The following is a 17944-nucleotide window of genomic DNA, read 5'->3' on the forward strand; positions in this document are numbered from 1 at the left end:
TGGGCAAGCCAGTTTCTTAGGTGTTTCAGTTTGTCGTTGATGCTATTGATGTTAGTATTATCTGAAGGATCAACAATTGATAAGATTTGTATATCAACAACAATACACTCCGGATATGCCGAAAAAATCCTAAAATAGTAAGAACAAAAAGGCAACCGAGTCACATCAAGGTTTGTGTGAGGGACGCTCAGGACGCCAAAATTGGCTCACACCTTACAAACCAAATGGAAAAATATATATAATGGACGATATATGATATATATGATACATTATATTATGTTGTAGGGTGCTCTCAGTGTGAACCCTCAGTGATAGGAGCGCAGCTCCGACACTTCACCTCTGGGTCAAGGCGGTAAGCCTCCACCCACACACCATCATAGAGCACCCCGAGTGTGCTGAAATCAAACAAATCAATCAATCAAAAGTGAGTAAATCAAACTCTACACAAACAACCTGAACGACCCCCACACAAACCCTGCCAGCCAAACCCCCCAAGTACGCACAACAAAATCAAAAACCATACAAAAACTACCAAAAAAGTATCAAAAACACCACACAATACTTATCTAAAGCTATCTCACAGTCTAAACAACGCAAACAACCGCGCCAAGAGGAAAGGTTCAACCGCGCTGGTTTCGGGAGAAGCCCTTCTTCAGGAACCTGACCCCCGATGGAACACGAACAAAGAGGACGGCTGGAGGGCGGGGTGCCCGAACGGAAGAGCATGCCGCCTAAAACGAATCTACAGGTGACGTCATGCACAAACCAACCAATCATACAACCCAACCAATAAACCATTCACACACACGGGCGATGACCCACCCATCCATACTCAACATACACACTGAACCAATTAAAAGACCACAGCCAGAAACCCCCCCCCCACACACAAACAAATACTGAAACCCAAAACCCAAATGAAATCCAAATGGCCCTATTAAACAATGGTATTCCATTCCACGCCTTCATTAAGGCCGTTGGGATGGACAGATTGTAATTGGAAAATCCAATATTGTTCCCTGAGATTCAAATGGGCCTGTCTATCCCCCCTGAAATCCCAAGGGACTTGCTCAAGCACGAACCAAGACAGATCAGTGAATTGATGACCAAATTCAGCACAGTGCGGTACAAGGGGGGCAGAATAAGATCCAGTATGAATCCGGCTCCTGTGTTCTTGTAGTCTGACCCTAATTCTTCTGCTGGTCCGCCCCACGTAACACAACCCACAGGGGCAGATGATGACGTAAACTACCCATTCAGAATCACAAGACGTTTGAGATCTGAGATAGTAAGTACGTTGAGTCCGGGGATGTTGCCAGGTGGAAATGGACAAAGATAAACGGCACATATCACAATGCCCACATGGTTTATGACTGCCCACAATATGAGCCCGACTCCTTGTAGCCAGTAAGTCCTTCAGATTTTTAGGACGGGCATAAGCTATACAGGGAGCCTCCTTAAAAACAGAATGATGACCCAGTACATGCCAGTGCTTTCTCACAATGTTCGCTATCTGGTGGGCTTGGTTAGAAAACGATATAACACACACCTGCTGATCTAAAGGTGGCCTGATCACAGGAGCCCGTAATAACTCAGGGTTAGCATAACGAGCTCTACGATACGCTCTTCTAATGATCCACTCAAGATAGCCGTGGGCCTTGAAGCGCTGAGATAATAACTTCGCTTGAGTCTTATACTCCCTCAAGGACGAACAAATACGTCGAATCCTGAGGAATTGCCCCACAGGCAGCGATTGACGCAACCTGACCGGATGACAGCTGGTGTAATGTAAGTATGAAGTCCGATCCGTGGATTTCCGGAAGACCGTAGTAACCAGTTTCCCCTCGTTTTTGCTAACCCTGGTGTCCAAATAGGTGACACTGGTTGCATTAATAGTGGCAGTAAACTTTAAATGCCTATCAAGAGTGTTAAGCCAGGTCAGAAATTCATAAAACCTGGTCCTAGTGTCAGTCCATATGAGAAACACATCGTTAATAAAACGAAGCCATGTGGCAATGTGAGTCATCCACTCAGACGAGTATAACAGCTGTTCCTCAAAATTTGTAACGTAAAGATTAGCCACACTAGGGGCCATGGCTGTGCCCATGGCTACCCCGTGCGTTTGGAGATAAAACTCCCCGCGCACTTCAAAAAAGTTCTTTTGTAACACCAGGGTGGCTAATTGCATGAGAAAAGCTTTGGTTATACGATGATGAGGCCCCGCTGATAGATGGTATTCAACGATCTTTAGAGCTTCAGTCTGAGGTATGTTACTGTATAAAGCTTCCAGATCCATGGTTACCAAAAGATCAGATTGTTGCACTTGAATGCTCTCAATTTTGTTGAGAAAGTTGGTAGTATCTCGTACAAAGGACCGAGCCTGAGCGATCTTGGGTTTCAAAAAGTGGTCAACCATTTTGGATAAGGGCTCAAGAATCGTACCCCGAAGCGACACAATAGGTCTGCCCGGGGGGTTATTAAGGGTTTTATGAATTTTGGGTACAGTGTAAAAGTGGGGGTTACGGCTGGGAGCCTGGGATAAATATCTGGCTTCGGATTTGGTGATGATGTTATTCTGCAGCGCCTCCTGCACAACAACAGCAATTTCCCTACGCAGAGTGGGGGAGGGATCCTCCTCAAGTTTTGTATACCAGTCTGCGTTGGAAATGTGAGCATCCACTTGGGCATTATACTGGGCCGAAGATTGAACGACCACAGCTCCGCCCTTATCGGCGGGTTTAATGTCCAGGTCGGGGGCGTTCTTAAGGGCCTCCAGAGCAAGCTGTTGGACCCTAGTGGTATTAACAAAATGGCGGCCGGAACGAACCTGCCTAAGTTGGTCAATATCACGTAATACCAAGTCACGGAATACTTTGATATGAGCGTCCATGGGCCCCGGGGGGATCCAATGAGATTTAATCCTAAATAAGGAGTCATCCCGGGGCCCCTCCTGAATAGAAAAGAACAGCTTGATCTGGAGGCCCCTAACAATCCGAGCCATATCCCTGTGTGCTGTAAAAAAATCCAAAACGGTGGTGGGAACGAAAGAAAGCCCCTTCTCCAACAATTGGGTCTGTGCATTGGAGAGTGAAACCCCCGATATGTTGACCACTAGGGACCCCTCGCTGCCTGCGAACGAGTCACTGGAAGGTTATATATTTGAGCTGCATTGCGGTCTGGATAACCCCTGCGGCCCCGGGACCGTCTTCTTGGGCCTCTCCTGGAACCTCGGCCTAAAAAACGACTTGACCCCATGTAAGAACTGCGTCCACCAGAATCACTGGAGGATGAACCATCATCAGTTGGATATGTGGTGACTTGTGGCACCACCATAGAGGATCCCTGAGGCTGCATCCAGGAGTATACATATCCCGATGCATAATCCTCAGTGTCCCTGTGGAATTTCTTAATTTTGCCCTGCTTAATTTTATTGCGATACTGTTCGTGTGCTGCCTGCAAATCGGGCAGACACTGGGCAAATAAAGGTGATAAAATGGGGTCAGAAGTTAATTTAGACTGAATCTCCGTGCTCTGTTCATTGATTTCATGAGAAACTTCCTGGATGGTGTCAATCAACAGCACCATCAAATCCAGGGAGCACTTATTGAGAATCGCGGCCCATTTGTGATTGATTGATTTGTTTGATTTCAGCACACTCGGGGTGCTCGATGATGGTGTGTGGGTGGAGGCTTACCGCCTTGACCCAGAGGTGAAGTGTCGGAGCTGCGCTCCTATCACTGAGGGTTCACACTGAGAGCACCCTACAACATAATATAATGTATCATATATATCATATATCGTCCATTATATATATTTTTCCATTTGGTTTGTAAGGTGTGAGCCAATTTTGGCGTCCTGAGCGTCCCTCACACAAACCTTGATGTGACTCGGTTGCCTTTTTGTTCTTACTATTTTAAGATTTGTATATCGTCAGCATAGACAAATGTGATGAAATCTAAAGATTGAAGAAGAGTCTGTAAAGGGGAAAGAAAAATATTAAACAAAGTAGGAGATAGAGTTGAGCCCTGAGGCACACCAGAAGAAGATTAAAGTTTTGTGAAGTATGAGCTTCAAAGGAAACATTGTATGTACGATCATGAAGAAAGGATTGAAACCATTTAAAGACTGTATCACCGATCCCAGTATCTTGTAGTATGGATAAAAGAATGGAATGATCTACTAAGTTGAATGCTTCCAAGAGGTCTAACGATAGGAAAAGAACTGATTTACCGTGCTAAATGATAATTGACATATGTTGATACCTAGTAGCGCAGCTTCTGTACCTTAATTTTTCCTAAAACCTGTTTGATTAAGGTGTAATGTATTAGTTTTTTCCAGAAAGTTTTGTAATTGGCCGGTAGTTAGAGCATTTGAATTGGAAGGGTCCTTGATTTTAGGACAATTTTCATTGAGATAGCATTTCATGTAGAGATAAACTTTCTGAGATCATAGAATGCAGAAAGGTGTTGTTGTGGGATAGCATGTTTGAAAATTAACAGTGGGGATATGTGGGGATATGCTTGAATTCATTGACGTGATAGTTGTATGTATTTCTTGTAAAGAAGGAATTTTAAATAAACTCATTTTGCCGAGAACTATAGCCTTATATCCTTGCGAAGTAGGTGAAGAATGAATACTGGATTTTTCATGAAAACTAGAATTTTGATGTTGGTTTTTGTAATTTGAAATTTTATCAATAAAATACTGAGCTAAGGGCTAAGCTGCGATAGCGGTTTTAGCGCACGCTTAGTGCACACAGAATTGCCGCACACACTAGACACTAACGCCAGCATTAAGCTGCCGTTAGTTCTAGCTGCGTAGCATGGGTTTAGAGCATGCTAAAAACGCTATCGCAGCTTAGTAAAAGGAGCCCTAAATTTTGAGCAGAAAGTTTAGATGATTTAGTAGCTAGAATTTCTTTGGAAGCAGTAGGTGTTTTGAGCATCTTAACTTAAAAAAAATTCTCTAGAGGTGATAAAATTGTTTCCCAGCTTTTGTCCAATAAGACTTCCAGTCACTGCAGCATTTTTATAATATAGCTTACCAGTCTCATTGGTAATCTAGGAAAGGGTGACTCGGGCAGGCACAGGCACAAGTTGTTAAAGTGCCTCTAGAAACAGTTTGTTTATTGGAAGCTTCTGTACCACTACTAATGACTACATAGTCAATTCAGAGTGGTTTACATTGGCTTCTTTTATGATACAAGACCTTCAGTAATGGTGTTACTATACCTAAGGTACATTTTATGAGCTTCAGTACTGGTGTTACAATACTTGAGCTTCAGTAATGGTGTTATAATACATGAGAAGATTATATTACCATACATGAGATTCAGTAGTGGTGTTACTATTATACATGAGCTATAATTTATGAGCTTCTATAATGATGTTACAATATATGTGCATCGGTAATGATGTTGCAATACCTGAGCTACAGTTTAAGAGCTTTTACAATGATGATGTCATACATGAGCTTGTACAGTGTTTATACCTTATCTTTATCCTGTATGTGTGTATTTTAGATTACTCTATTTACCCTATATCTACATTTATCTTACATATTTGCATATTACATACATTGCATTTGTGAATTTCCTTGTTTTCATCCTGTCGTGTTCCAAGTGGGGTTTGGCCATTAGTCTCCCCTTGTTTTACTCCCCCCAGAATGTTTATTTATTAAAGTGGTCTATGAAAAGGATGGTCTTTATTCCTTTTTTGAACTTTCCAGTACCCTTTTCTAGTTTTAATTCCTTAAGAAGGGAGTTCCACTACATTGGAGCCATCATTAAGAACATTTTTGTCCTGACGCTTTTGTCTCTGAAGGAGGGTATTTCCAATTCTGTTATGTCCTTTCCAGATTCCATTTGCTAGGTGTTCAAATCCAGTTTCACTTTCTGCAAGCAGTCCGTGCAGAAGTCTTTTGCAGTTGCTCTGCTTCAATTTCTTATTTTTTCTCTTAAAGTTAATTTCTTGATGGCTTTAGGGCCTTGAGACCCCCTTCCCAGTGGTCCCCTGTCGGAGGAAAGGATGCAGTTTCACGGTGCTGGACTGCAGCTTCACAGAGAAGTTCTGGTGGATCTGTGGAGCCAGCCTGCCACTATTTACAGTATAGATTTGGGGTCCCTTCCCCTGGGAGTCTGCTGGTAAGTTTCAATGGCAGGCTGTTTGTGTCTGGAGCGAAACTCACCTGGACTCAGGCTGCCTTTCCCATCCCAATCACGTGGGCGAGGATCTGTGGGGGTGGAGGTCCGGCTGGCTGGCAGTCCGAAGATCTTCCACTCTGGTCATTTGGAGAAGTTTCTGAAGCAGAAAGTCCTTTCTCTTCATTCAGCTGCTGTTAAAATCACTGACAGACATGGCACTGCAGAGACTGTGTGTACCTCCATTATTTCCTATGGGAATTTCTGGGGTGGCTTGTAAAAACGATTTAAGTCGTTTATACAGTTTCTGAGGGTAGGGTCAGGTCCCCCACCGCTCCAGACCCCAATTTGCTATTTTTTTATTTTCAGATTTTGTTTTTGCCGTTTATGGTGCAAATTTGTGATGGCAACCATCTTGGATTTTAAAATAGATTTTTTTTAAACTTTTATTTCTGCCTCAAAAACCACTTGATTTGACTCAAAATCGATTGGGATGGACTCCCAGCCCCTAATCTATTGAATGTGGACATTGATTGCACTGGATGGGTGCCGGATCAGCGATTGTGTATCTCATGCTATAGCACACCATTTCCTCCCCTTCCATTAAGTATCACATGTCTGTATCTTTATTCCTCCCCTTTCCAGCATTATTCCATGTCCATATCCCTGTCCCTATGCTCCCTCCTCCTTCAGCATTTCTTTGCTCTGTCTCTTTCCCTCCCCATGTTAAGCTTCATTTCCTTCCTCTTGTACTCCTCACCCCCCAGCCCCAGGCAGGCAGACAGGGCACCCCACCCTGCACCCCCTCCAACCTCTCCCCCATACCTTATAGTTCCTCCGGCCGCAGCTTGACGGGCCTGTTCCTCTATGTTCCGCCCGAACGTGAAGGGAATCAGAAGAGCAGCGGTGGAGGCAGCTGAGGCCCGGATGTGCCGCCCAGCACTGCTTTGGGGGAAGGGAGGGAGGCTAGAGGGAGGCTGAAACCAGCTGCCACCACTGCTGCTGTTAAAGTAGCCGCTTGCTCTCATTAGGGCCGTGCTGCCATGCCGGCTTCCAGCGGCTGCCTGTTCCGATGCTTGCTGCTCACGCCCAGCATACGAGGATTGTGTGGGAAGCAGGACTTGCTGTCTCCAGCGGCAGAACGGCGCACAAGGCTGCTTGCTTGGTCGGCTGATGCGGCTGCCTCCTCTTCCCTTCTGTAGCGGCAGAGCGGTGCACAAGGCTGCCTGCCTGGTCCCGCGCCACTTCCCTTGAGAATGGAAGTGGCACAGAACTGTATTGTAGGTCCTTGTGCTCGGTCGCTGAACTAAGGAGCACGACTATGGCTTGCGCCTTAGGCATTGTGCCAAGCTCGCCAAGCCCTTTAAATAGTATCGTTCTGTGCCATTCTGGAGGGACATTGGGGAGCGGAGCTCACCTCCTACGCTGGTCTGACTCTTCTCTCCTCTGGCAGCTGATGTCTCCTATGTTGGGGCAGCTCCAGGTGGGAGTGGAAGTGAAAAGTTTTCATATATTTTTGAATAAATGTTGTGATTCTAGGGTAGAAAAATATGAATTTTTAATTTTTACATTGAGCAATTTAAACATGGACTCATTGTATATAAATATTGTCAGAGAAGGTTGAGAGTATTTGTTTTTAAAGCTACATTACTCTGAATTAGCTCTACCTGTGAATCATATAACTGGATAAGAACATAAGAACAGCCTTACTGGGTCAGACCAATGGTCCATCTAGCCCAGTACCCCTTCTTCACAGAGGCCCCAATCCAAGTCAGTAGTAGCATTCCATGCTACCGTCCCATTTCCCTCTCAACAGCAGACTATTGACTTTTCCTCCAGGAATTTGTCCAAACCTTTTTTTAAACCAGCTACATCAACTGCTCTTATCACATCCTGTGGCAACACGTTTCAGAGCTTAACTATTCTTTCAGTGAAAAAATATTTCTTCCTATTGGTTTTAAAAGTATTACTCTGTAACTTCGAGTGTCTCCTGGTCTTTGTAAATCTTGATGCAGTAAAAAATCGATCCACATGTACCCATTCTACAGTACTCAGGATTTTGTAGACTTCAATTATATCTCCCCTTAGCCATCTCTTTTACAAGCTGAAGAGCCCTAACCTTTTTAGTCTTTCCTCATACCAGAGGAGTTCCATACTCTTTATCATCTAGGTCGCTCTTCTTTGAACTTTTTCTAATGCTGCTATATCTTTTTTGAGATAAGGAGTAGAGAATGACACGGTGACAAAATTCATCACCGTTCCCATCCCCGCGGATAACCGCGGGAAATAATCCCATGTCATTTTCTACTGTCTATTTCAACCTCAATCCTATACCAGCATTCTTCAAAGCAAAGCTTGCGGGTGAGTGGTTGTGCCCAATTATACTCTGATTCTTCCCTCTCTCCTTAAAGAATGACATGAAAATGGTTTCCCGCGGTTATCCGCGGGGACGGGAACGGTGATGAATTTTGTCACCGTGTCATTCTCTAATAAGGAGACCAGAACTGAACGTAATCTTCAAGGTGAGGTTGTACCATTGAGTGATAAAGAGGCTTTATTATATTCTTAGCATACTGTTTGCCTTCTTGGCCACCACCGCAACACATTGGGTGGAAGGCATCAGCGTATTATCTATGTTGATACCCAGATCCTTTTTTTGAGTGCTATCCCAGTGTGCATCACTTTGCATTTGTCCACATTGAATTTCATCTGCCATTTGGATGCCCAGTCGTCCAATTTTCTAAGATGATCTTGCAGTTTTTCACAGTCCACATGCGTTTTAACAACTTTGAATAGTTTAATGTCATCTGTAAATTTAATCACCTCGCTCATAGTTCCAATTTCTTCCTTTAATTATGTATGTATTGTTATCCGCATAGATGTTGATATGTGGGTACAAGTGTTTTAAATAAATAAATAAATTTTCTAGATCATTTATAAATAAGTTAAATAGCACTACTCCCAGCATAGATCTCTGCAGCACACCATTATTTACCCTCCTCCATTGAGAAAAAAGGCCATTCAACCCTATTGCTATATTATTTTTTTAGAACAATTATTATATAGTGCTAATAGTACAGTGATTAGTATTCAAGTACAATATGTTCCTGCTCCAGAGAGTAGATAGAGACTTGCCCAAGGACAGAGCATGTCAACAAGTGGGAGCTGAACTCTAATTTCCTTGGTTCAAAGCGAGTTTCCACTATTTCCTATGGGGAAACTCGCTTTGATAAACGAGCATTTTGGAATACGAGCTTGCTCCTGGAACGGATTATGCTCGTAATCCAAGGTACCACTGTATAAAAGAATCCCTTCCCACCCACCCATATATTAATAATAAACAATTATCAATTATTGTCTTTCCCACTCCCACCCCTCCTATATCTAATACTAAGGTGTTTAAGATGTCTGATCATTAGAATAAATAATCAATGGCTCCCAAATCTTTTTAAACTTATGATAATTTCCTTGTTGCATGGCAAGCACCCTCTCCATTTTATAAATATGACATACTGAGTTTCACCAAAAAGTATAATTAAGTTTAGTGTAATCTTTCCAATTTCCAGTAATCTGCTGAATGGCAACCCCTGTCAATATTAATAAAAGTTTATTATTATTTGCAGAAATTGGGCTTTTGAACCTCATAGATGTACCAAATAATATAGTATCATATGAAAGGGCAACATGATTTTCTAACAAAGAATTAATTTGGGACCAAATTGACTTCCAAAAGGCTTCCGCTTAATGTTCACTGTACCAAAGGTTTATTTGACTCATTCTCATTTATATGGAAAGAAGATGGATTAAAATACTTAGGTATTACCATTAAAAACACAATAGAAGACACAGTGAAGGAGAATGAAAAACTTTTATTAAAAAAAATAACAGAGATGTGTGAGCAATGGAATTCTTTACATCTTTATTGGTGGGGAAGAGTTCAAATGATCAAAATGATGATATTGCCTGTGGTTTGTTATCAAATGAGTATGATACCAATTTTTTTCCAGGGGTCATTTTACAAAAGGTTAAATGGTATTCTTACTAAATTTGTTTGGTTGGGTAAAAGACCTAGAATTGCTTTAGTATCTCTACAAAAGACAATTGTGGAGGGAGGGGTAAATTTTCCAAATTTTATAGGTATCATCAAGCCTATATTCTAAGACAGGGTATGTATTGGATTCACCCAGACCTTATGGAAAATGTTCCAGACTGGTTATATTTGGAATGGTGACTCCTGTTTCCTTTACATTTGTCTCATCTTATTAGTATAAATTTGCCCAGGAAATATAAAGATAATAGAATTTTGTCGGATACATGGAAGACCATGCAGTGGAAACCTCTACTGCAGCTTAGAAAGTCCCCCCCCCCCCATGGCTTTGATAGTTTTACAAGAGAGGAAATATGCAGATTCAATATATTTTGGAAATTTTTCAGTATTACTTTGCTTCCAAAATTCTGTTTGTTTTGTCATCTTTTGAGAAAAGGCAAATTTTAAGACAGATGTAATGTGTGTTTTTCCCTGTCAGCGAGGACACCCTCTGATTAGTTTTCTTTTTTATTAGCAAAGGAATACATAAAACCATATGTCAAACCGGTGATGCAAGAGCTATTGCATATCGTGAGGGAGACTGAGAATGATGACCTCACTAATGTCATTCAGAAGATGATCTGTGAGTACAGCCAGGAGGTTGCTTATATTGCTGTGGATATGACGCAGCGCCTGGTAAGTAGAAACACCACAATAAATATGCATTAGAGTCTGTGAGGGCACACAGCAAGCATTGTCCAGATTGTGTGATCTAGCTGCTTTTTAGACAATATTTTTGATCAAACTGTACAAACTTAAATTTCTAAGTTTCCATCATCTCCCACAAAATATCTTGGGTTCTTTAATCATATAATTATGCCATGAAGATGAAATGCATAATAAATTTAATTTGATGCCTTGTTTCTTAGGGTTCTGAAAGTGAGTTGCCATCAAAAAGCAATAATATGACAGTACCTTTGAAATAAAGTATGCCAAATTTAATCCATAGACGTATTACTACACATGATACACAAACATACAAAACATAGAGCATAATAGTTACCTTTAATATAAAGTAGCCTATCTTGATTCAATCTAAAGTCTTTTGACTTAGTGCCTCTTCATAAATCCCAGTTTTTGGTGGTATTGTTGATGATATAGATTTACTTGGAAGAATTTCTGCTAATGTTGTAAAGTTAGTAAGTTTATAGGTGTTTAATGCTTTACTCTCCTAAGTTCAGTTCTTGGAGAAATTTACACCTTAAAGATATTTAGAAAAAAAAATCTGAATAAAAATAATGGGACTAATTGCAGCTGACTTAGGCATATCATGAGCATGATGCACTAGTTCATGGGGAAGAAAGGAAAACTGTTACTCCTTCTGATTGAGGACTGAAGGAATCTCATAGGAGGCTGCTCTCCAGTCCTCCTGACCAGCAAAAGCACATTGTCGGCTGTGCTTGATGCACATATGCGTATTATAAATCATATGCATCAAATTTTAATTTTTTTAACAGTAAAGTATCAACAATTTGGCATTCAGGATGATTTACAGCAGTGTACTGAAATATCTCTCTCTCATGTGAAAGTTCTGCATGAAATAACACTTCTGCAACAACGTATGTCACCCAAGTATGGTCTGGAGTCGAAGGTTTTTAAAAAGAGGAAATGATGGATGAGGCCATAATAAAGTAAAAGTACTCATATTCTGCAGTTGGCCCAGTAACAGTAGTTTTGCTGCATACTGCAATGCAAATGACCTGGTTTTGATTTCTGGTCAGGCCTTTTATTTGTGAAGCCAGTTGGGAATTTAAGGAATGGCAGGGTTCACAGTCCAAGAGGTACACAACATAAGAATAGCCTTATTGGATCAGCCTAATGGTCCATCAAGCCCTGTAGCCCATTCTCACGGTGGCAATCCAGGTCAATAGTACTAGCCAAAACCTAAAGAGTAGCAACATTCCATGCTACCGATCCAGGGCAAGCAGAGGCTTCCCCCATGTCTAAATAACAGACTATGGACTTTTCTTCCAGGAATTTGTCCAACCCTTTCTTAAAACCAGCTACGCTATCCGCTTTTACCCAAGCTACGGAGTTCCAGTCAATATGTAGCAGCAGCAGCAGCACTTAGTGGCTGGATTTAAGACCCATGATTGTAGAGTTCTGAAAGGAGTCCTAATGCATATATCTCAGTCAGACTGGGCTAGCTGAATTGGGAGGAGTATAAAATGGAAGAAAAATTTCCCAGATAGTTGTGAAAATATGGTTCATGATACCTGATCCTAGCCCTCATCCAATTAGTTTAGAAGCTCAAAGGAGCAAAGAATGTACATTGGTTTCAAATAATATTTCCCATATTTCATGTTCCAGTGCAATAGGAATGGTATACTGAACCTTAGGGTATACTATCCATTCTCACTAGCATACTGCAGAAAGATGACAATCAAAGCTTTTAAAACTTCCTCCTTCTCCCAGGAGTCTGCTGCCCCCTTCAGTTTCTCTTTTTGCAGGCAAGTATGAAAGATGTCTTCTAATCTGCTCAGTTTATTTCCTGGTTTGTTTTTTTTGCTTTAGCCACCTCTCTGAGCTCCCTCAGTATCCTGGGATGGATTCCGTCTGGTCCCATCACGTTGTCCACCTTCAGTTTTTCAAGTTGTTCATAAACACTTTCCTCTGTGAACAGGTCAGAATCTACTCCATTTTCTTGTGTTATTTTGCCAAACAATCTCAGTCCTTCTCCAGGATTTTCTTCCTTGAACACAGAACAGAAGTATTTGTTTAGCACATTTGCTTTTTCCTCATCACTCTCCACATATCGGATTCCAGCATCTTTTAGTTTAGCGATTCCATTTTTCATCTTCCTCCTTTCACTAATATATCAGAAAAAAATTTTGTCTCTCTTTTTTACATTTGTAGCCATTTGCTCTTCCGCCTGCATCTTTGCCAGAGGTATCTCTCTCTTGGATTCTTTCAGTTTCACCCGGTAGTCCTTTCTATACTCCTCTTCTTGGAGGGGGGGTTTATATTTCAAAAACGCCAACTCTTTTGCCTTTATTTTCTTTGCCACTAGTTTGGAGAACCATATTGGTTTCTTTTTCTCTTGTTTATATTTATTTTCTTCACATAAAGGTATGTAGCCATTTTTATTGCTCCTTTCAGTTTAGACCACTGTTTTTCCACCTCTTATGTCCTCTCATCCTAACAGCTTTTTCTTCACGTACTCTCCCATTTTATTAAAATCCGTACGTTTGAAATCTAGGACTTCAAGTATTGTGCAGCCGCTCTCCACTTTAGCTGTTATATCAAACCAAACCGTTTGATGATCACTACTTCCCAGATGAGCACCCACTCGAACATTAGAGATATTCTCCCCAGTTGTGAGGACCATATCCAGTATTGATTTTTCCCTTGTAGGTTCAGTCACCATTTGTCTGAGCAGAGCCTTTTGAAAGGCATCCACAATCTCCCTACTTCTTTCCGATTCTACAGACGGAACATTCCAATCCATATCCGGCAGATTGAAATCTCCCAATAGCAGCATCTCCTCTTTCTTTCCAAACTTTTGGATATCCACAGTCAGATCCTTATCAATTTGCTGCGATTGAGTCAGAGGTCTGTAGACTACACCCAAGTAGATAGAAGTTCCATCTTCTCTTTTCAGAGCAATCTTCCTTTCTCCAGGTCCCTTGCATTTCAGTCACTTGGATATCGATCTTTATATAGAGAGCTACTCCACCTTTTTGACCATCTCTGTCCTTCCTAAAAAGATTATATCCCGGTATGTTTGCATCCCATCCATGGGATTCACTGAACCATGTCTCTGTGATAGCGACAATATCCAGATCTGCCTCTAACATCAGGGCTTGCAAATCATGAACTTTGTTGCTTAGACTGCGAGGTGTCAGACTTTATCTACCCTAAGGCTCTTGGGGAATTACAATTGCCTGAAACACCTTTAGAATGGTAGTAGAGGGAGGGTGTGTGTCGCTTTTTTAAGGCCCTCATTCAACAGAATGGGCCCCCTCCCCTATGAAATTTATAGCACTTTGGAAAGGTCTCCTGGACCATGCCCCACCAATAAGTGGGAGAAGTTATATCAACATCTATTATGCACTTCCATTGCAAGTTATTTGGTGGGAAACAGATATAAGATGCTTTACCAGTGGTACCTTACTCTGGTGCGGCTATATAAATGTACCCTCAAGTATCAGACTTGTGCTGGAAAAACTGTGGACAGTAAGGATCCTTTCTCCTTGTGTGGTGGGATTGTCCAAAGGTATCTTTCTGGGATATGGTTTTTGAATTGCTTTCTGAAATTTTCCACAGAACAATTTACAAGTCCATCGGTAGTGCTCTTTTGCACTTACCATTAGTTGCAGTCCCCAGTAAGTTTCATAAGCTTATTTGTCACATATTTACAGCTAGTCGACTTTTATTGGCTGCACATTGGAAGCAAGCTTATCCTCTATTCCGGAGACAGCTGCTTAGTAAATTAGATTTTATTTTTCGCATTTCTAAATTGACAGCTTAATTGCATAACCGCATCACATTCTTCCTTAAAGTATGGGATCCATATATAAAATGGGCTGAGAGTTCCACTGAGTTGTGTTATGATTATGATTTGTTTGCTGCACACATACCCAACTGATCTACGGCCTTGGGGGAGGAAGTCCTATGGGTTGCATTATTTAGGCCCTCTTTTACTAAGGTGCGCTAACCGATTAGCATGCGCTAATCGATTTTGCACATGCTAAACGCTAACACGTGCATGTTAGTCTATGGAAACGTTAGCAATTAGCGCGTGCTAATCAGTTAGCGCACCTTAGTAAAAGAGGGTGTTAGTCTTGTACTAAAGATTTACTGTACAACTTCTTGCTATGTTTGGACGAGGGGGCGGGGGTGGTTTCTATTTATTCACCCCAGGGGCCAAAACAAAATCTTAGATTATGAGCCTAATAGAGACAGAGAAATGCCTGTATATAATAGGTAAACGACTTTGTACCACAGAAAGGTGGTATGTCGGATCTCTTCCCCTTTTTCCATTTTTATGTGCAAACAATTTTTATTGATGACAAAACAAGTACAATGACAATAAAAGAAAAGTTTAAACCAACCTGTGCAGTCATCTGCTTTTGTCTTTTAAACCCCAAATCTGCCCTTCTCATTTTTCTATTACTTTGCAACAAGAAGGCTCTCGTACCCATCCTCTATTTGCAAAATGCTCATCTACCCCTTGCAGTACAGGTATGATATCTTCTAAGGCAGGCATGTCCAACTTCGAATAGGTCGTGATCTACATTTTCCAGCCAAAAGTGCCGGTGATCTACCACCATGACAATTAAGTTTCAAATTAAATTTTAATCCAATAAAGTAGGAGGATTTCCCCCCCCCAACCTTCTGTCATTTACTTGGATGTGATCAGCTGTTAAGCAAATTAAGCAAAAACAAAACAGAGAGACGAAGATCCAGTAAGAACTGCAAGAGGAAATGGAATGTACATGTTTTCTTAAAAGTTTTATTGAGTAATAACTTTCTTTAACTGTCTTAATAACTTTCTTTAACTTTTGTTGAGTAATTTGTGTTAAATTTAGGTCGAGTACTGATCCAGGCTGATCTTGTACAATCTTTAATATTTTGCTCTTGCTCATTAGTGAGACATCTGAGCCTGCATTTCATCCACCAGCTTTTTGAAGTTGGGTGAATATTACGTGAGGGCCAGCGAATCCAGGAGTTGTTCATCTGTCATGTTGGAATGTTGTGTACACTTTGTCATTTTCAGATGGGAAAATGCAGATACACACAAATAAGTTGAACTGAAACAGGAGTGTACAGCTTCACTGCATCTTTTCAAGTTGGGAAATTTGTCTCTAGGCACTAGCTTCCAAAACGATTCTTGCTCAGCTCGGGTCTTGAGAAAAATGTCATTATTAAGGGTTATTTCATTTTCAAGAGATAGCTTGTTCAATGAGTAATTTTTACTAATACCACATCTACTTTGAATGGATATCACAAGTACTTCACAACTGTTCCAATTTTGGGAAGTCACAATCTATTTTTGAAATCCTGGTTAACAGAACAGATTTCTGTCACATACTTCTCATTCTGAAAAACAAAATTTGGATATTGTCCCAGATGGTCCTCCGTATTAGGAAAATGATCAGAAGTGTTGTTTGCAAGGTCAGTCATCATTAGCTCAAATTTGCTCTTGTAGGATGAAACTGTACTCATCATCTTGCCAATGCATTTGTTTTTACCTTGTAATTCAAGGTTCATATCAGTTTGCCTGTAAAGTCAGCGAGAAATGCCAGATCACATAACCACTCCTCATCTTCCAACTCTGCTTGGTCATCTCCCCTCTCCTTCAAAAAAATTTCTTATTTCATTCAGTAAATCACAAAATCTTTGCAGAGATTTGTGCCTACTTAGCCATCTTTATCTGTGTGCAAAATGATTTCCGCTGCCCCTTCATCAAGAGTAAGATTGAAAAGCCGTTATAGAAGTGATTTTCCATGAACTGAATTTACAATTTTGAAAGTGATGTCCATGACAGTCTTTATTTTGAGTCTCTTGCTTGCCAAAACTTGCTGGTGAATGATGCAGTGGTAAGAAGGGAAATCTGGGAAGTCGTCATGCTGTCTACATAGGCCTATGAAACCCTTAACATCACCTGTCATTGCTCTTGCTCCATCACAAGGATCTCAAAGTCCCTCCTTGAGGGCTGCAATACAGTCGGGTTTTCAGGATTTCCCCAATGAATATGCATTGAAAGCAGTGTATGCACATAGATCTCATGAATATTCATTGGGGAGATCCTGAAAACCCGACTGAATTGCGGCCCTCAAGGAGGGACTTTGAGACCCCTGCTCCATCAGTAGTGATGCAAACAAGTCTATGCAATGGAAGATTACACTTTATCACAAAAGAATGGAAAGAACTGAATATTTCCTGACCGGTAGTTCTCCCTTTTTAAAAAAAATCATTCCAAGTAGTTCTTCTTTAACACTGAAGTCTTCAAAAACCATTTGGATAAAGACTAGTAACTGGGCTATGTCTCTTATGTCCAGTTGGAGTGAGAAAGCAACATAATTTGAAACATCCTCCAACAATTGTTCAGTTGTGTCTCCACACATCTTTTCTATTCGCTGCATGGCGGTGTTTCTTGACAATTGTCCATCTTGAATACCAGCTATGAGCTCTTTCTTATTTTTAAATCCTTCAAAAAGATTGTCAGCTGCTTCAAGAAAACAATCTTATACAAATTCCCCTTCAGTGAAAGGTTTGCATTTCTTTGCGATCAGGTTGCTGACCTTGAAGTATGCTTATGATTGCATTGATCGAATGTGACCTTTACTTTGCCATCAACTGTTGCTGAGTAGCCAATTTTGATTTAAGTTATTTGAGCTTCAGTTTACAAATTTCACTTTTGGGTGGAAAATCAGCATCAAATTTATTGCTATGCAGAGCCTTATAAAGATGTTTCAGATTACCCTTTTTGGGCAAGGATACTGGGGCGTTACAAATTAGACAACACTTGTCTTTCACCATGATGAAGAAGTAGTCCATTTCCCATTCATCATGAAAGTGGTAGGTTTTGCTCTTCTTTGGAACACTCATCTTTGTTATACTGGGGTGGCTGGATGTAAAAAAGGCCAAATCTGCTAAGTTAGTATAAACACTGGCTGAATCTGGTCCAAAACTGTCACTGTCCCAAAGTATTAAAGATCATCAGGAACTGAAGACCTCTGGATGATGTGCAATACAAGGACTGGAGATGCCAA

General features: G+C 41.0%; 1 protein-coding gene across 6 annotated transcripts in view; it reads left to right on the plus strand.

Moving 5' to 3' along the window:
- Positions 1-17944, plus strand: part of IPO8 (importin 8) — a 441493-nt gene that overhangs the window by 258250 nt on the left and 165299 nt on the right. For all 6 annotated transcript variants that reach the window (XM_033950674.1, XM_033950671.1, XM_033950672.1 and 3 more), the window contains one exon: positions 10702-10862. In XM_033950674.1, coding sequence (XP_033806565.1) covers positions 10702-10862 — 161 coding nt within the window. The remainder of the gene's footprint in view (positions 1-10701; positions 10863-17944) is intronic.

Source organism: Geotrypetes seraphini, chromosome 7, assembly GCF_902459505.1.
Source record: "Geotrypetes seraphini chromosome 7, aGeoSer1.1, whole genome shotgun sequence".
NCBI classification, from domain to species: Eukaryota; Metazoa; Chordata; class Amphibia; order Gymnophiona; family Dermophiidae; genus Geotrypetes; species Geotrypetes seraphini.